Below are 20293 nucleotides of genomic sequence, written 5' to 3' on the forward strand. Positions count from 1 at the left end.
ATGATAATAATTCTCTTAACATCTTCCTAATGCTCCCTGATAAATCTCAGCTCCTGCAGCCGGGTCTAAATCAGAGTGACGGGGGAAGACGTACAGGGCCATGCAGAATGAGATCTGTAGCTGCTCAGGAGTGGCTGGTAATTAACCCCTTTCTCCCTTTCCCAATCCCAGTGTGTCCATGACTCTGAAGCAATAAAACACCCAGCCCGTGACAGCACTGAGCGATTCCTGGGCCACTGGAAGGAGCATTTCTGTGAGATGTGCACTGAACTGTAGTCCCTCTGACACAGGGAAGGTCTGATGCACAGAGACCTGATAATGAACTGGAGTTGACGATGGCAGTGTGTTCATGTGCAGAAACTAATATCAGCGCCTGGGGATAGGCAGTCAGCTTTAAATATTAAACAGCATTAAATATTTATAGCCATGACCTGAACACAGCAGTTATGTGTTCTGAATAATTATCATTTCTGAAAGACTAAGAGGATGGATTTATCTAATTATAATACAAGTTATAGGGTTGCTTGCTAGCATCTACATTTATAGCATTACAATATCAAAGTTCCATCTGGAGAAGAGACAAACTCTATTTTTTTTTTAAAAAAAAGTATTTATAGATTAGATCCTTGAACCTCAGCTAAAGTATATTGCTTTTTATTTCACTGCCTGTCACTTAATCACACACATTAGGTAAAAATGATACGAGTGATCATGAGCAGTATGTTGGGGGTGTAACAATTAAAATCTAAAAACTAATATTTAGCTCCAGTTTTCAAACTGTGTCCCACATTACCCAAAATGACGCAGGGAGTCAGAAATTTCAAAGGCTAAAGGCTACCGACTTTGAAAAAATATAAAGCCATTTGTGCCAAATGGTTCGAATCTCATCACTTGAACGCTCTATGAAAATAGCACGGACACGTTTAACAATTTGGGAGAACCAAGGAGGCATGCCATTTGCATTATTACTTCAAGATGAAATGTGACGTGATAATTTACCAGGACCCAGCATAAAATAAGCGAGCAACAAGATGAGTTGAGCTGGAAGGGAAAGGGCCAGGCGGGCGTTTAGATCGCTAACCCTGGGACTGCGTGATTCAAAGCCCCATCAGCCGGGGGAGAGTCAAAAACTTTCAGCATTTCGGAACGACTGGCTTGGGAATTGGGAAGCGTAATCACCTGGGTGTGATTTCCCCAGCACCAGCAAGAGAAGAAGACCCAGTTTTAGCCAAAAATAGGGATTTGCTCATCCACTCCCAGCACAGCTTGCTTGCTCCCCCTGAGACGACGCTACGGCTATGGGCCTACTCTTTAATCTAGGTTACTAATTAGTATGAACTCTAAGGGTGAGTTAAACGGTAATGCTTTCCGAGCTACAGACTGGCTAGCGGTCAGGTAAGCTATACCTCTTGCTTCTCCGGTCGAGTCCACGAAGCCTGGAGAGAACAAGATACAAAACACAACAAGAAAGCGGTGAAGTTTACAACATGTTGCTTCAGAGAACTGCCACCTCGCCCTGCGTTCCGTGCACATGCAGCCTCCTTCCGATTCGCAACCTTCTCGAGGCCCACTGGCAACGGCGAGCTTATTACCCAGCGCAGCTTAGGGCCTAGCGCACGCTCACCGGCCCCCTCCCTCCCTAGGCACACTGACATGAATAATTCAAAGGTGGAGGCTCGCCTAGCTTTTGGCAGACTTACATTTGGATACCAGCAGGCGTGTTATGAGCCGCTCCTAGTCCAAAATGTCTTCTATTCCTCGTAGTATTTGATGGCACTACTAGTTTTAACCACATAATCTAGAGATGCTTAGGGAGTAAGTTTCCTCCTTTGGGTTTTATCAGACGGCTAATCACAAATAGACGAATGCCATTTTGTGCTCATGCATTTTATAACTCTTTGCATGCATACATCAAAAATCAAATCTTTATTTAAAAAAAGAACAACAAAAGAGCATAGAGGCACATTAGGAGTGAGAGGTATGAAGTCCTGAAACTATGGGTCAGGAAGCCTCGAGGGCACCGAACTGGATGCCATGGCAGGGCTCCAGTCAGTTCCGAAGGGCAGAGGGACGCCCGCATCGCATGCAGGCACCAGCAGGCTTTGTCTTTACCAGCATGGCGTTCACAAGAAGTGAGCCAACCCAGGGACACAGGGGTTGGGGTCTTCTTCTACCCACGACTAGATTTAAAAAAAAATTATCCGACACTTGGGAGCCTACCCTGCTTGCAGTTTTTCTGTTTTCGTACTGGGAGTCAAAAACATCATACCTGCGGTGTTCTGTCTATTGGATGGCATGACTGCCCGATTGTCCTTGGTGTTCAGATGGAAAAAGAACAGAAAAGATGCCAGAGACAAAGCGATGCAACCCAGGAGATGCAGATGAGTTAGCAAACATTTAGTAAGTGCCCACTAAAGGCAAGGAGCTCTTGTGAGGCATGAGGATGGGAATGCTGGGTTATGTCACATGATGTTAGAATAAAGAAGAAAGTGAGAACAGAGGAACATGCATAGACCAAAGTAGCAGTGGGTCGACATGTCAAGGGTGGTTGCCAATTCCACATCACCTAGAAGCTTGTCTGTCACGTGCCAGGGCTGCTTGAACCAAGATCATTTTTAGGGGCTGTACCTATGGAGCTGTTCGTTTCACAGGTCTGATTCTTCTCTCATCTCTCCCAAATCCTGATGGTTTTGTGGCACTTAGAGTAAGTAGTTGCTAGTAACACACTGTTTCTAGTTGCTTGACCTCCCACCTGTGCCTGGTGGAATGGTAGGCTATGCCTTGCCCCTGATAACCTGGTGAAGGTGCGTGGCCTACTTTAAGAGAATCTGGTATACAAATACACAATAAAATAAATGAGAAGATGGTTAGTACTATTCCAAAAATTGTTAGCGCCATGTTTTCTTCATATTCACGTTTTATTATCTTACAAATCTGCAGGAATATGTATATAAACTAAAGCAAAACATCCCTTCACTTATTCTAAAGTTTTCCATTAGAAATTCCTACACACGCTGAATAAGCCAGCCTCTGATTGCTCAATGCAGGCACCTTTTGCAATTTTAAAAGTGAGCACCTGGTTTGTACTGAATGAGGAATTCTTCCTTGGCGGTAAAAAGCTCCCGTTTGTAGAGAAACGAGAATTTCAAAAGGTCTCTCTTATTTGCAGGCTACTTGGGCAGCTCAAGATTCAAGGTTCATGAAATGCTTTTCTTTTTTTTTCTGTTCATCTCTTCTGATCTCAACTCTTTACCCCTTTCCTTTTCCTTAAACATTAAGGCTTCAAATGCTTTTCTTTACCAGTCATTTCAAAGGCATGTTCACGTAAGCACACGATGAATTTGTTCCACCAGAGCTAGATGATGTAATTTATCATCCCGAAGTCTCACTCAATATGTAAAATGGTACCTGGAATTTAGTGCCACTCACTCAAGTACCTGGCAATAGTTAAATGAGTCTGGGTAAAAAGAGTAATGAAATGATGTGGATACACAGACTTTCTTTGTATCTGCATTATCACAATGACCTCTATACACATCCATCAAACTGACCCATTGTGATGCTCAAAAATGTTTTGTTTCTTGTCAACATAATAGTGGCCACTAAGAAATGAACTAACTTTCAGATAAATGATCTAGCCTAATGGTCTTAATGACCAAAAGTTAACCTAGCTATTATCAGTTAGGGAACCAGACCAACTCAACCAACTGAAGCTTAGCAGGTTGATAACAATCCATCTCCAACAAGTGACTAGACTAAACCCAGAGACATGATCACAGATAGAGTGTGGCATGCAGGCTCACTGTTCTGCTCTTTTCTTCTTTTTTTAATGAAGAAAGTATTCCATTAGAAAATCACTAACTATGTGTCTATGGTTAAGGGCCTTTTCCCTTCTCTTCTCAGTGAAGCAAAAGACCAAGCTGCTTTAATTGACTTATATTGTGACTAACTTTATTAAAGAAATCATTGAGCCTTCCAGGAAAGTCATTAAAATCACAAGAGTGCACCGTGGCATTCGGGGCTCTCTTCCTTCTCAGCCAGTGACCCAGAAGGAAGCCCTGGCTGCATTCTAAGGGCTCTGTACTTGACCCTGTCCCAGCCAACATTTTTACCAGTGACCTGGACAGACACATTTCTAATAAGTGTTCATATAAGGTTGGAGCAATAGCCACTACAAATGCTAGATGACAGTTGCATGGGAAAGACCACTCCATTGCCTGCCGTTGGGCCTTGGGCTTAGGTTGGGGCCACCACTGACTGCTAGACCTCATTACTTTCAATATATAAATAAAATAGGGGGCCAAGTGGATGGAAATTCCCTAAAGGACAGTTCTGATGAAAGTCATTCTTGACTGGTCAGAAAGATGAGCACAAATGGTTATTCTCAAGCCAGAGAGTATTTGTACATGTGGAATTCTGCTGATCATAATGATCAGAGGTGACTACTGGTGTTTAGGGGGAAGGGGATTAGGGTGTTAAATATCTTGCAATGCATAAGATAGTCCCACTAAAGGAAGAGTCTTCCCAAATTTTCACTGTGACCCTCATTGAGAAATACTGGGTTGCAACCAACAAAATACAATTTTTAACAGAGATAAAAATAAAATTCTGCATGATTGGTAAGCAATCAATTGCATAAGAACAGGATAGGAGATGTGTGGCTTAAACGCAGTTCATGTAAAAGAGACCTGAACATTTTTGTTGACCACAAGCTCTATCTGAGGCAACGGGGTGAGGAAACTGCTAAAGGGCTAATGCAGCTTTAATGCTTGATGGTGTCCAGGTCAAGGGAGCAATAACCCCACGGAAGTCTGCATCCGTGGCTCTGGGCACCACAGAATTTTAATGGAGCACTGGTGAGCTGACACTGCCTGTTACAGGGCAACTGGTAAGGTAAAGAACAGACTGACTGAAGAAAAATCGAAAAGCTATTTTAAGGGCTCTCATACAAAAACTGACTGGCAGAGGAAGGAAGACTGAGAAGCAGACCTCCTGGCCATCAGCCTTGGCCACCTGCCCTGCAGAAGACTGACACTGTCACTTTTCAGGCAGGGGCGGAAGGGGTGCCAGGGAAGACTAAATAACCTCAAAGGGTGGCTTCTTTCCAACCTCCTATGATTCAGGCATTTTATGTGACCTAATTCCCAGGAGCCTTCCTTACCTTGGCAGTTGACACAACTGTGTATTATTATCTGTTTAGCCGTTTTCTTCCACTCCTGCAATTCAGTGACTCTAATAACCTCGATACCTAATTACGTATCACGCAACTTCAGATGCAGTTGTACGTGAGGAGCAGCTACCAACTAAAGTTCATCATCTGGAGTCCCAGCGCCCGGGAAGAGGCCACCTTTGCTTTCTTAGTTATTAGCTATCTGTGGTGTAAGATGGGCATCGTGCCTCTTTGATGTGAATGTAGAATTAATAGAAATGGCAACTCTTCTGTACAGGGCTTCATTAGGCGGGTGCGTTCACCTGGCATCACGTCACTGGCCGACGTGGAGGACTGGCTCTCACCCAGATTTGCGTGTGTTCCAGTAAGGTCACTGCAAGCAGACCTGAAGGCAGTCTGCTGTAAGGAAACCACATGGCCACCTATGCGGCGGGGCTTAAACAAGTATCTCAGGTTGAGACAAAAGGTCTACACTCACTGACAAGTGAGTTATACAAAGCCTCCTTGGCTTGAGACAGTCTCTGCTGAGTACCCTGGTCTCCGTGTTTCGTGAGTGTGAGTGTGGATGAGCGCCTGGCTATTCGTTCTCAATCTGTGAAAATGAATACACAGATACAAGCCAGAAGAGCCAAGCTATCAAAGGAGCTGAGGTAGGCACAAATCTTAATAATCCTTCTGGTCTAGCTTGGCTGCTGAGCTATTCCTAGAAAAGATATAGAATTTAAAAGCATCGTTCATCTGGGATAGATATTATCTCTGTCCTTCACTGAGGTCAAAGAGACACACTGGGTCATCCTACTCTCAAGTCTGATGGAGAGAAACCTGTCAGGCAGCGGCCCTGGAACACACGTTCAACTCACGTCACACACACGGTGGGAGCAGAAGTCTGAGCTGAGGGTTTAACCACAGTGTTGATAAAGAAAGTATCCAAGTAAACACCACATTTCTTACTCCAGACCAATATCGAGCAGCATATGAGAGTTTCAAAAATACTTAGCAGTTCCTCAGCTGAGTTTTTGTTAATGAATTCAACTCTGGAAGTAAAACTTGCAAAAAAGTAATTGGTTTTGGAACCGTAATTTCTGTTCCTTATGATTTAGCTTCATTTTCTATTAGCAGGACGGAAACCAGTTCCTCGAACGCAGATGCCGTTTGGCTCTGGCACTTCACACTGTCCCTTCCCGGCTGTGTCTGCGTTCACCTCCTCTAGGGATTTCCCTTAGGGAAGCAGAAGACTGAAGCTCTATCACGTCTGACACTCTGGTCAATAAGCAATCCATTACAATTGTCCTTTTAATCTAAGGCCATTACTTTTGAATAGGTGACAAGGCTTTGGCCAGCTGAAATGAAGCCCATTACTCCCGGACACATGAGATGAGCTTGGAGGAGAGCCATAGACGTTTTAAGTCGCTTTCAAACCAGGCTTCCTCCTCCTGCGCTGGACCTGCTCAGGGAAGGGCCCTCGATTATCACATACCGTCCACGATAAAGACAGCTTTCCGGCGGTCTGTGAGTAAGTTCACGTTTGCAAGTGAAACCTTCCCAGCAAGGACGCTGTTCTGACACTCCCAGCTACTACACTGGAGAGCCCAGCGCGACAACCACAGTGTGGAAACTGCTAACTATTTTTGCCTTTGGGACATGATATACAAATGTGGTCGAGAACACAGGCAGACACAAGGGCAACCAAGCTTTTGTGCATGTAGTGCACGCAGAGCGTGAGTGTACGAAACACGAGGAAGAGATCTGCCAGGCCCATTCTGGTCCTGGGATTTCCCGGACACATCTCCCTGGGTGCTCCGGAAATGAGAGCCAAATCACCTGGGGTACAGTGGTGCCCTGTTCCACACCCCCAGGGGCTGCACCTGAAAATCACTACCCCCCCTTCCTCCCCAGAGCGTCTACCTTGACTATACCCACTAGCATCGCACCCCTGCCAATCTATGCAAAGAACTGCACCCCTTCCGTTGCCGGGGATACGGAGTGAGCCGCATCCAGCAGGCTGGAGGGGGAGGCCTCAGAGCCTGGCCGAGGCCTCCAGTGACCACATCCCCCCTCTGGCTCACCGAAGAGAACGGCCATGGGGCAGACTCAGTCCACTTCGAGTCTGTGGTCCATGGCCCTGAGACTCTTGGGTGACATTATACCTTTTCTTCGCTGCTGATGTTCCGGGTGGAAGTTCTCCAGGTGATAGAGGGAATGGGGTCTCCCGAGGCTTCACAGGTAAGAGTGACCTGTTCCTCCAGTTCCATGGCGGTCTGGTTCTCTACATACGTGATTTTGGGTTTTGCTGAAAAGATAAAATATTCTTGTAATGTGTATCTAACTTTTTTAGCTTTCCAGGTTAAGTGGTAGCATGCACCATACAGCAAATGTTATCTGCTTCCCACGCATAAGGCGGTGCTCTAGGTGTTGAAACTCCAGGAGCTCACCACGAAGCAGGCACAGGACAACATCCAAGTGACAAATAAAAACAGCATCCTATGTAGTAAGAACACTAAGTAAGGGCAATGGGAGCAGGAGGCAAGGAGCAGAGGGAGAGGGCTCCTCCAGTTGGTTGGCCTCTTCGTGGGGACACAGCTTTTGGTTCGGGCCATGAGATTTTCAGTAGGTGAAACTTTGGGGTGACAGAGTCATTCCAACAGTAGAAAACTGCTTGAATGAAAGCAAAGAAGCAAGACTATGTGACGAGAGGGTTGGGAAGAGAGCCCCATGTTTGCGTATCCTAGCAGAGCAGACAATGCTGGATTCCCGCACAGTCTTGATCGCTGGGTAAAGCTCTTGCTTACTTCTATCCCGTGGCAGCTGGAGGCCACTGACAGGGTTTGATCAGAGGGATGAAATGATCATTTGTATGACAAGAGGTTAATGTAGAAAAAACGCAAGGTGGTTTAGCAAGGAGAAAACCTTGAGGTGGGAAAACCGATTTGGAAGCTCTGGCAGCGCCCCGGGTGTGATGTAGCACAGTCCCGATCGGCCGTCTCAGGAGGAAGGGAAAGGACAGCTTAGAAGGAGATGCTAAAGAAAGGCTTTATGGCAAGTGGCAAGTGAGCAAGGGCAAGTACGATGGCAAGAAACAGGAGGAGGAATGAGAAGAGCCAGATGACTCGGAGACCTGCAATGCCCGGGAAAGTTGTATTAGCATTAACTCAAGTAAGGAGAAGTGGCGGGTAACTCAGGTTGCGGAGGGGGCTGAGGGTGGGGAGGAGATGAGTTGAGATGAGTTCATTTTCCAAATGTTTCGGGTAATGCAAGAAAGCACAAGCATTCAAAGCTGAGTTAAATGTTAACACATTAGAGAAAATTGAATTTTCCCAATTTAAAACAATTATACCCTGAAATTGCTAAACCTTCCATAGAAACGATAACACTGCACAAATGTAACTTATTTCACTAATAGAGAAAAAGGCCAGGCTAGACAAACAAACAAAAAATAAATAAATTAGAATTATGGATAATTTTTGAAAGAACTGCATTTCCTTTATATTCGAATCATATAGAAATCCCACGCAGGCTACTGAACTACCGCCTACACACATTGTCCAAATTGCGGCCCTTGATTCTGCTTTAATACACAGAAAAGAACGACAGAGCTGTGCATTTTCTATAGGAAGTATCTGCTTCTATATAAAACTACCACACAGTTCAAATATTCTCCTAAAGTTAATCTGTACTAACAGCCAGCTTAGCAAATCCTTTCTTGCCGGCTAGCACGTGGGCTCATCTCACTCCAATGTGGCCCAGTGATCCCACATTTGAATCAGTGGGGTCCACGAGCAAGGTCTTCCTCTACAAAGCCTTTGCGTCTTAATAAACAGGACTTTGAGAACGGCCACAGCTCGTACTAGATGCAGTAAGTGCTAAGTGCTGTTGAGGAGGAAGTTTTAGAGGCAAAGTGAAAGTTGCATTTCTGGCGGCCAAAGGTTAACAGAAGACAAGGGACAAGTTAACATCTATTAATAAAAGTTGGTCTTGGCAGCTCCATTTCGCAGATAGTTATAAAGGGTGCAAGTCTGTAGAAAAAGGAAAACTATATTCTTAATAAAACCATTGCTGAAAATGACTAATGGCCTGCAGAGGGCTGTTGGGAGGAAGGCGAGCTTCTCGATGATGAGTTTCCTCTCTGCACTTCAGAAGCAAGGCTACTGTCAGAGCTAAGGAAGGCTTAGTGTACTGCCTTGAAATAGGACATCCGTGTAAGTGACTGTCCAAGTTGGAGCACACTCGAGAGTGAAAGGAGTGTTCTGACTAAATTACACAGGGTCAGGGGAAAAGCAGGACAGATGCAGTCACTTCCCTCTGCGAACCAGCACCCAGGAATCTGTCCATATTTTATCTGCGAGGCACTTGCACCATCTGCATTCACCTCTGTCGTGGGCCCTTGACTTTGGGTCCCTGTTCTAGTCTCCACCTGCCACATGGGACCTAATGCCTCAGACTGTTCCGTTGCCCCTCTCGCCGTGGACCTTCCTGTGAGCACGCCTGCTCTCCTCTCCAGGGTGTCCACAGCTCTGCACCCTGCCACTGAGGGCCAGCCTTGTCTACTCCCACCCCCATCCAGACTTCTGCAAGCCCACTCCAAGAAGGGCTCTGGGGTCCTGCTTCTGCGAACTGAGAGGCTGGGCGTGACCAGGTGCACCTTCCTGCAGCCCCATTTTTCCTTCGCTGTAACTCAGAAGGGCCGCTTTGGTCCTTAGGGCCAATAACGAGGGCAACGCCTGTAGAACATTTCCCTCTCTTAGGAAAAACGATGTCAGTCAGGTGCGACGAGGCAGACCCTAACTTAGATATGCCCCTAACACACCAATCGCCATCCCTTCTTGAAGCCACAGGAGTGCTGAGAACTTCTTTATTATCTAAGCTACAGGTTTCTTTGCTCTCCTGTCTCACTGCTGCTGAGTCTGCGGCCACTGTGGAAGCCGCGCCATTTCTCCCCCTGGTGCTAGTCCCAGGTGGCAAACCAGAGGGGAAGGAGAGGGAGAGGGAGAGAAAGGGGGGAGAAAGATGCAGCCCTAAATAGCAGGCCTCACCCCACCCGGCTGCCTGGCCCTAGTGCCAATCTCCTAACGCAAGGGGCGAGGCGGGAAGCAGGAGGAAAGGAGGTCAGGAACGGAAACCGAGAGGGAAGGCGGCGCGTACGTGGGCACCAGGTTGCCTCAAGGAGGCCAGTGAACTGTCCTCCAGATGTTACAGAGGATTCTCATCTGGATGGGGCTGGAGGGACATGGTCCCTAAGAGTCTACATTGTCTTACTTGTCTCTGGAGGAGTCTGGCCACCTCTCTTCTGTTTGCTCTACTGAGCTGTCCAGTGCACATTCTCCCAGCTGCAGTCTTGGGAAAGAAACTGCGGTGGTAGAGAGAGAGAGTGTGTGTATGTGCTTGTGTGTGTGTGAGAGAGAGAGGAGAGAGAGAGGAGAGAGAGAAGTGCAGGAGGGGATGCATGGCCAATTTCACTATTACATCATTCCACAGGTAACTTAGATATAATGTGGGTTAAATTGGGTTTCATGGGCTTGGGTTTGGATCTCGGATAGGGCACCTAATCTCTCTGAGCTCAGTTCCCTCATTTGTAAAATGGGGAAAGAATTAAAGCTATCTCATAGGGTTGAGTTGAGGATTAAAGGAGCTAAGAACAGTACTTCACATAGTGCTTGGCACCTTATAAGTGCTCACTTCTGTTCTGTATTATTATTATTATTTTACGGGGCTTATATTTGAAAGAATTTTCTAAAAGCAAGTCATAATTATACATTTCTAAGCTCATCTCCCTGCCACATACATTATGCTTAATTCACACAAAAAACTAATTGCTATTCGCTCATCTATTCAAACACTAATAACTATTACATGCCAGGCACTGTTCTAGGCCCTGGGGACATCTGTGAGTAGAACAGACACAGGTGCCCACCCACAAGAAGCTCACAATGAGCACACGTGCCCTTCCCGCCTCTGTGCCTGTGCCTGTGTGGCCTGCAGTGCCCACCTGTCTTTCCTCTTCTGGGAAACTCCTATTTGTTTACTAGCACAGCATTTGCAGGGGCTCCCCCAACTTCCATCACGTAGGACCAGAGATCCTTCCTACAAAACACTGTGCATACTGCTATTATGAAGTCATTATAAAGGATTAAAATTTTCTTTGCTGATCATCTACATGAACTGTGGACCCACTGATGAGAAGAGAGCACGTCATTCATCCTTGTAACTTTGGCAGTGGCTGGGTCCATACCAGGCACTCAGATGTTGTTGACTGACACACTCTATTATAATTTATATGGGTATATGTCCATCTCTCTCCTGCATCTCAGGGTCAAAGGGCCATTTCTTACTTATCTCTGTAGCCCCTCTTGTCTAGCAACAATGGTATTCAATACATATTTGTTAGATGAAAAAAAAAACTTAGTCAGTGTGACTGGGGAAGACCAATCAGAATTAGAAAAGAGACTGTGAGGAATATTTTCCAAGAAGTTTAGCTTTCACCTTCAAGTATGTACTCAGTTACATACTGAATTAATCTGAACTGTTTATAAACCCAATTGTTATTAATGAATAGATAGGATTCATCTGTGATTAGCAAGTCCAATTGCATATAAACACTTGATTTTCAAAGGTCTGTGTTTACAAACAGATCAGTTCTCCTGATCAGGCTAAACAAGCAGGTCCCACACAGGTCCCTGGGTACACACTAGAAAGCCCAGAAGCTGCACGCACCGGAGCAGCCCCTCGGGCCCCTGTTCTAGTAGCACATCTCCAGTGGGCCAGCTTAGCTGTGGTTTTTAAATAGATGAGCAGAGAGAGTTGAGAGTTGAACATATCTCCACCACAAATCCCTTTCCCAAGGTCAGGTTAAAAGGCATTTAAGTTCTAAATGAAGGGAAGTTAGCTGAGCTTATAAAGATGAAGTGAGTAGAGATGCGGGGCACTTTTCATGACTTATATGACACTGTTTCACACAGGCAGGGAAAGAAGCAAAGGAAAACAGAGGCACTGGTCACTCCCATCTACCAGGTGCCTATGATGAGTCCGGGGGTGTTGCGAGTGCTAGAGGTAAGGCAATGCATATGACAGCCACGGCTCTGCCATCCTGCAGTCTGCAAACTTAGTGCAGGTGGGAGACAAACAGTCCCCAAAACAAATATGTAGATGAGGTCAGTTCAGGGACTAATAAGTGCAATGTAAAGGATACAGTAAGATTAATGGAAGAGATTAGTGGAGGCAGGGGAGTTGGTGGTAACAAGGGTGCTGCACTAGGCAGGGCGGTGAGGGGAAGATTCACTGGGAAGGCAGTTGAGCTGAGATCTGAATGATAGAAGAGAAGAAGGCAGCTGGGAGCAGATCTGGGGGAAGGATATTCCAAGCAGCAGAAACATCAAGTGCAACAGCCCTGAGGCAGGGAGCAAGCTTGGTGTGCCTAAGGAACGGAAAAGAGGCCTGAGAGTTTTAAATATAGAACAAAGTAGAGGAAAGAGAGGCTGGGAAGGAAGGTGGACTAGCCCAGGTTTAGTCTTGCTGGCCGTGGTAGGGAGTCTAGAATTTATTCTGGTTGCAACAGGGAGTTAAGGGAGGGCTTTAAACAGCGTGGGCTTATGGAGCAGGAGGGGTGAAGGGGACCTGCGGGAGGCAGGGAGGCCAGCTAGGAGGCTGCCTCGTTGACCAGGGGAGCGGGAGGGTGGCTTGAACTGGGTGGTAGAGCTGGCAGGAAGCGGCTGCATTTGGGCAAGGCTGAGGCAGAGTGGACGGGCTCTTGCTGATGGGTTGAGCGTGCAGGGTAAGAGGAATTTAGTGAGCTTGACTCTCGCTGTCCTTACCAAAGACTTTGAGGTGGATGGACGCATCCTGCTCCCCAGCCTTGTTCTCGGCGATGCACACATACTCAGCCTCGTCATTCTTGTCCACCTTCCTGATGGTCAGCTCCGAGCTGTCGTCGCTGAAGAAGTACTTCTCGTCCTCCTGATTCTCTACCTGTTCCCCGTCTCTGCAGGGCACACGAAAGGAAAGTAGGATGACTGCGACCACGGAGGTAAGATGTTTGCTTTTCGTTTCCATAAAATGCAGTCTGAGCCCATGGGAAAGGCTCCGTTTTCACAGAAAGTTAAGGCGCCAAATTGTATTTGCACATATACCTTTGATTCCTCCACCCAAACCTCTGATTCTGTCCCAGAGCTGTAAACTGCACCCGCAGACATACCAAAGAGGGGTGCAAGGCCATGCCCTCCACCCCCCAAACTGAAGAGGAAAGAATCTGATGCCCAGGACAGGGGCACCGTGCAGAGGAGTCCATCCTGCACTTGGAGTTGGTCACATTCCCGAGCGGTCTACCCCGTTCCGTCGCAGTGCCAACACGGAGCGGGCCCTGTGCTGTCCCCTTCTCCGCTAGTCTCCGATAAAAGGCAGCAGCAGGGTCTTACTTTGTCCAGCTCATGGTGGGCTCCGGGAAGCCTTCGGCATCGCACACCAGGGTGACAGACTGGCCGAGGTTGGCGGTGGCGTTCACGATGCTTTGCCTGGCCTGGACGGTGGGCGGTACTGAAGGAAAGAAGCACCGTCAGGGTGGTTCTGAAAATGTGCAAGAATCCAGGGGCCTGGAGAAGAGGCACTTCTAGGGGACCCTAGGTCATGGGTCACAGCCTGGGGGGCAACAGTCCTGGGCAGCTGCAGAGTTAGTGTAAGGGACCTAAATTCAGGCATGTGCTAAATAATTATTGTGCACGAATAAATAATTCACCCCAAACATGTATTAGTGTTTTATAACAATGTACAGGGGTGGGAAAAAGTAGATTTACAGGCATGAGTACGTGAAACACATAGTTTATTCTTGTACTATTATTTAGGATTAACCTACTTTTGTGCACCCCTGTATAATGTTGTTTTTTCAGTCATATAGTTTCAGAAGCTGTATTAATGCATTTTATTCATTTAAAAATGGTATTCAATTCACAGTAGCTATTTATCATTATATATTTTACTCAGTGCACACTCAACTTACAACTACCATGGCTGGTGGAACTTGGTGTTCAGAAGGGCACTCTTCAGACTGGAAAAACTTGAACCTCCTGATCTGGTGGTTAAGTGGTTAACACCAATTTGAAATGCACCAGCTCACCAGAGAGTGACATTTCTCTGGGAATGTCAGAAACAGCCCTGTGCACAAACTGTTTACCAAAGGAATGAGTGGGGAGGATTTGGCAAAAATATATATCAGTAGCCAAAAGAATCTGACCCATGATTTACTTATTTTCTTAGTACTGACATTATAATTTCCTGTAAACATCTTGTAAATGTCAGATCGATTCCATGGGTGTGTTTATCTGACATGGCAAATTAAGATTAATAAGCCCATGGACCATGATTCTGACTATTCTGAGCCCTAAATTGATTATAATATTTTCTTTGAACACTGGACCAAGGGACTAACTTCACAATTACAGTAACATCAAGGACAATGAATGAATAAGAATTTATTTAATTGTAAGCATGGGGAAAGTCTCTAGTGCTTCAGGACAATGAAGGACATTCAAGAACTGCACTAAAAGTCCCCATAGTTGAGGCAGACCCAGAAGGCAAGCATATTTAAGGAAAAAAGAACCAAGCTGGAGGCAACAGGAGGCAGGAGGGGTCCAGCTGAGACTGATGAGTGAGCCTGCATTTTACAGCCCAAAGAGGAGGGTAAAGAGAATGATTTCAGGGACCAAGGTTATAGCAATGGGGAGAGTGGGAAGAACGGATCTCCTCACCATTCACAATGACCTGAATGTCCTTGAAGTTGATCTCCCCCCGTGCCAGGATCCTGCCCTCACAGCGGTAAGTGCCCTCATCTGTTTTCTTGATGTTCCGAATCTGCAGGTAGTTGTTGGACAGGACTATGAATCGGACTAGAAGAGACAAGAGGCAGGTTCATCCAAGGATCAGTTAGAGAACTTGTATCTGTAAGAAGGTCTCTGAGCCTTTCCTTTTTGCTAGTTCAGTCTCATGGGGTGGGCCTTTAAGCTGAAATAAGAAAATGAGTCCCTGGCTCTGACATAGAGCCAAAGCAAAAGTCTATTGTAATTTGTCTTTTTCTTCAGAGAGAAAGTCAAGTGCCTGAACATACAAGCCACAGACACACATCCATTCAGGACCTGGAAACTGCATGCTCTGGGAGGGCCACTGGATCTGAGTTTAGGTCAAAATGCTCAGAGGCTTGCAGAGGTGGAACCCTAGGGGATTTGGTGGTCCAGGGGAAAGGCAGCTGCCAGGGAATTCAGGTCTCACCATCTTTTTTCAGGATGACATCTCGACCTTTGTGTTTCCAGATGATGGTTGGGGGAAGAGAGCTGACCACATCACACACGATCACTGCGTCTTCCCCCTCCCTGAACTCCTGGGGAGTTGGTGCATTCTTGAACATGAGCTTCTCTGGAAAACAAGCAAGAGAAGAGTGAGGGGAGACAGCTGGTTCTCCCACAAAGATCCCTTTCCCCTGGGGCCACAGGGCTTGGATTCGAGTTGCAGGCAACTCAAGCCATATATGCAGTGGTACAGGAGTAGGTCCAACTCAGCGCTTGGACCAAGATGCCAGGTGGAACAGTTGGCATAAGCAGGGGAATACGGCATCAGAATCTGGCCATCACTGCGTATTCAGGGAATGCTAAATGTTTCACACTTTGTGTGTAAAACGGCTGTGGAGGGAGAGAAGCGTCTTTACCACGGGTCCCCAGGATGGTGCCCTGGGGGCACAGGCAGAATGAACTGGCAGAACACCTATCCTGCAATGACTAGTAGGAGTCATCAATCCTTCCTCTGTCTCCCACTCTGTCTAGTACCCCAACCCCAACTTTCTTATAGCAGAGATAATGTTTAAGGAACAGAACAGAAGAAAAGCAACAATGGCAATAAAGACTGTGGCAATCCATACCGTTCCATCAGTTGTCATCCACCATTACAATGACCAATGGGACAAGGTAGAGCAATGCCACCATCAGACAGGTTTCAGTGGCAATTGGAGCTGCCTGTTGTGAGTGTCAGAGTGTTTCAATAATACCACCCCCACAATCCCCATCGAGCCTCTGGACTCCGTTATCAGCAGGGGGAGTGAAATAAGAGGAGGTCTTGAGTTGTCCAACAGTCAGTCAACACTTGGGGAAGGGACAGGGGCACCCGCAATAGCTCTCTGGGAATGGTATAGTTTGAAATTAAAGAATGGAGGCCAGTGGGAAGTTGCTTTGATCAGCATGAACCTGGGTTGTGAGTTCTGAGTTGGCCCAGGACCCTTTAATAGCATATTGGAGCTCTTAGCTCACTTCGGAAAAGACTTAGGGTGAAGAAAGAAGGCAAGAAGCCCTGCCAGCCCTCAGCTGGTCCTCTACTGCCATCCCACCCTGTCCGCCGCCCATGTGTCTTCCTGGCCAAAAAGAGCAGAGGGATGGAGGGGGAGGCGGCTCTTACGGAAGATCTTCACGTTGACCGTGGCCTCTGACTCACTGCCATCCTCGCCGGTGACCACACACTTGTAAATGCCGGCGTCGTCGATGTCGGCGTTGTAGATGGTGAGGGTGGAAGAAGAGTCGTCATTCCACACCACCGAGATCCGCTGCTGGTTTGGGGTGAGCTTCTCTCCGTTGGGGGAGAACCAGGAGATGTCTTTGTCCTTGGCATCCCCTGCCACTGCAGAGGAAGAGGCTACTTTCAAACCACAGAAGTTGAAAAGACAAAGTCCCCTCCCGGGTGACAGTGGTATTCAGTAAGAGCTACTGCACGAGACCATCAGGCTTGATGATCGGGGAGGGGCGACCATTTCCGTCAGGGTGTCACTCTGGCTTCTGTGTTTAACGGTTATCACATAACACCACTTGCGGTATTGGGAAGGAACTCAGCAAGCACTCGTACCAGTGTTTCACATAGTGCTCCTATCCTTAGTGAGGAAGGAGAAATTTGCTGAGGACCTACTGTGTGGGGGGACAAGGGGACAAAGGGAGTCAGCAAATCTAGGATCTGTGATCAAGGGACTAGCTGGTTTCAGCCAACTGACAGGCTTGTGTTCAAAGGCTCAGATTATAGTCCCGAGTGGAACGATGAGACGTCGGCTAGTCTTAGGAGTAGGGACTCCAACTACGTTTATTCTAGCATCTGCCTGCACAAACTGGCATGGCTGGCATTCCAGCAGCCCTTGCCACAGACAGACAAATTCATCTCCTTAAATGCTGTGAAGACAGCCAGAATGAGCCATGTGTCCTTTCCCCAGGCACCGGGGAGGGGCAGATGCTGCCGCCTAGCTGTTTGAGCTGGAACGAGGACCCTGGGTCTGGTGACGTGGCTTTGCCTGCCTATCTGCACGCACCTTCCCGGCCCACACCACCCGGCCCCACACAGATGCTTGGTATGGAAATGAAACAGTCCTCCTCTCAAGGCCCATCATGTTTCCAATAAATATCGCTATTTGCAAGATGGGCTCCAAGGCTGCATCCCCAGATCATTCAAATCACCGTAATGAAGGCGACGCTGGAGTGAACACATGGGGCGGCCAGAGCCACCTCACCCAGCGCAAATCGCGATGGCACGTCAGGGCCCCTCCCTGCTGCAAGCTGCTCGCTAAATGTCACAGCTTACACCTAGCTCAGCTCTTCCCTGGTTCCCCGATGTTCCAAATCCCAGTCACATCACGTACAGAGAATTCAAGCCTAATCTGAAGGCTCATCCTCCACAGGACATTTCCTGGTAATTATCTGAGCTTCGGAAATGGGGTGTAATTTCTGAAGAGAAAACAAGGACACCGGGTCTGACAAATCCTAGAGCTCTGGTGGGACCGATGGGACAGAATATTAAATTCACAATAGACCCAAGGCACATGTCCTCACAGCAAAGGAGATACGTGTACTCAATTTTCTTTCAGGCAAGTTTTTGAGCTTGGATTTTCCTGTTCTGAGGGATTCTGAGGACAAGCCTCACATGGACCCACTGAAGCATCATTTCTGTCCGTTGTCATCTGCAGAGCTCTGGGTGTGTACGGGGCGGGGGGGTGGTCAGAGAGGACTCACTGGGAGCTGTGCTGACTCTCCTGGGAACATCCCTAGAGCTCCTCCACTATCAAGGGAAGTCCAGAGGACACAGTTCACTGCATTGACCGGGGGAGGAAGAGGGCCCGAGAGCTGCCCTGGCTCTCAGCACTTGACCCTGCAGCAAAGCAGCTCCAAGAATCCTGGGTGCGGTGCGGTCAGCCCGGCACACACAGCCCGCTGGCCACTGCTCGGCCGGGAGGGCCTCCTGAACGCAGGGGGCTGGGCACTTGCCTTGGCATAAGAAGAACTTGGACTCTCCAACGCTGATTTCCCCCTGGCTGGGAACGATATCCACCTGCAGAGAAACTGAAAAAGACCAAGTCCAGTTTAAACACACATTCAAATTCCTGAGAATGAAATCAAGCTTTCATTCAAAACTGGGGTCTCCCTGCTCATTTTAAGAAAGAGCGGAGGGAGATGGTTGTTTGGGTCTTAAGAACTAGTCACCGCCATAGAATCCACGGGTCCCCATGTCGAATCCAGGAGCGGACATGGTCAGACCACTTCCTGGGCACTGCTGTCCTCTATCGCATAGAGCAAGGTGCCCTGGGAGATCTGGGATGACCTCTGCACCAAGAGTCACAGAAGCAGCAGCCTGGCCAGCTACTTTTGGAAATCAATGTGAAGTGTCCCCAGGGCTGTGTCAGGAGGGAAGCCTGTGACTCCAAAACTCTACATAGGGGTCTCCTGCCAGCCTGCAGGGCAACCATGCTTAACGACCATGGAGAAGATTCCATGTGACGATCCAGATGGATTTGGAAGCAGGGGACACCAATGCTCCCCTTTCCTCGTGACTATACGACCAGTATGCCTCCTTCCATAACAGGAGCCAACATCAAACCTCATCACCGCAGTGTCAGACCCTCGGAAATGCTGTGCCCTGCCTGGGGGAGTTCCCCGTGTCCCTTGGCTGCTTGACATGAATTTTTATTTGCATAGCCACATGCCCTGCCATCCCACCCCACTGATAAGACAAAACACATTGCCCCGGACCTCAGATTCCTGTATTCATTCAGCTCCTCGTTTATCTGCTCAGAGCAGATAACTGTTCCTCGTGAAAATACAGTTTTAGGGCAGAAAAGAAAAGCTTTTATTCACTTGGATTCAGCTTCCTCTGCATCCGTTCCTCTTAGGTAAAGCAAATCTGAAGGCTAAAGGCTAACAGACGTCTGGTTCAGTGCATGCAGCTTCGTAAAGCAGACACGAGGGAGGGGCCTGGACAACGCGGGCTGGGTAAGGGCGACTCGCTGAGCCCGGTTAGAACAGCCGGGTTCCCTTCCCAGCGAGAGCAGGATGGTCGCCATGGTGACTGACACGCAGACAGAGCGGCTGCAGGTATCCGTCTGCGCTCGTTTGATGAAGGGACCACAGTCCTGCTCAGCAAAAGAGAGGGACCAAAGGGCCTGAGTGGGGGCTGTGAATGGGGGCACCTCAGCTATTGGGGGCAAGGCCTTCCTGCCCATCCCACCAGCAAACAAAGCAGATCTGGCAAAACCCAGCCGAGGGCGCAGAGAGAAAGAGGCGGCTGGGGGAGACAGGACTGAGAAGGGAAGGAGCCAGGTAGGGGAGGAACCAGGCACAGCGTCGGGGCTGGGAGGGGATGCTGAACGCTGCCTGGTGAGATTAAGAGGCGGAGACTCAGGGACCTCAACTGCTGGTTTGGAGGAAATTTAAGGGTGATCGAGGGGCAGCTGGTCCTCCTCTCACTTGGTTAGCTGCTGCTTACTCATTTGGGGCTCAGGTCCGAATCCTTCCTGAGAGCAGTGCAGTCTTCCCCTACCCCCCTGCGCTTCGCCCCCAGGCGCAGAGCTCAGGGGAATGCAGTGTGCGAGGAGGGCACTGCAGCCAGGGCAGCGACTGGCTGGGCTGCTCCTCCCGTCCCTCCACGCCCCAAGGGGTCAGGTGCCGCTCAGCTCTACACCAAGGGAGCCTGGCGGAGTCTCAACCATCGCCATGTCCCACTCCTCATTTTCCAGATGAGAAAAGCGAGGCAAAGTGACTCCGTTCAGGTCGCTCCCAGGTAGGGCCAGGGTGGCCCCAGAGCCCAGGCCCGGCTTCCAGCTAAGTGTTCTTTACGTTACACAGTGCTCCC

General features: G+C 48.1%; 1 protein-coding gene across 1 annotated transcript in view; it reads right to left on the minus strand.

The window, feature by feature from the left end:
- The window catches only part of NCAM1 (neural cell adhesion molecule 1), a 304418-nt gene that overhangs the window by 45665 nt on the left and 238460 nt on the right, over positions 1–20293 (minus strand). The window contains exons 2-8 of the mRNA XM_087821538.1: positions 18433–18507; positions 16592–16810; positions 15419–15562; positions 14902–15039; positions 13576–13693; positions 12976–13142; positions 7318–7460 (exon numbers count right to left, since the gene is read on the minus strand). Coding sequence (XP_087677664.1) covers positions 7318–7460; positions 12976–13142; positions 13576–13693; positions 14902–15039; positions 15419–15562; positions 16592–16810; positions 18433–18507 — 1004 coding nt within the window. The remainder of the gene's footprint in view (positions 1–7317; positions 7461–12975; positions 13143–13575; positions 13694–14901; positions 15040–15418; positions 15563–16591; positions 16811–18432; positions 18508–20293) is intronic.

Source organism: Miniopterus natalensis, chromosome 11 (assembly GCF_054644295.1).
Source record: "Miniopterus natalensis isolate mMinNat1 chromosome 11, mMinNat1.hap1, whole genome shotgun sequence".
In the NCBI taxonomy this organism is placed as follows: Eukaryota; Metazoa; Chordata; class Mammalia; order Chiroptera; family Miniopteridae; genus Miniopterus; species Miniopterus natalensis.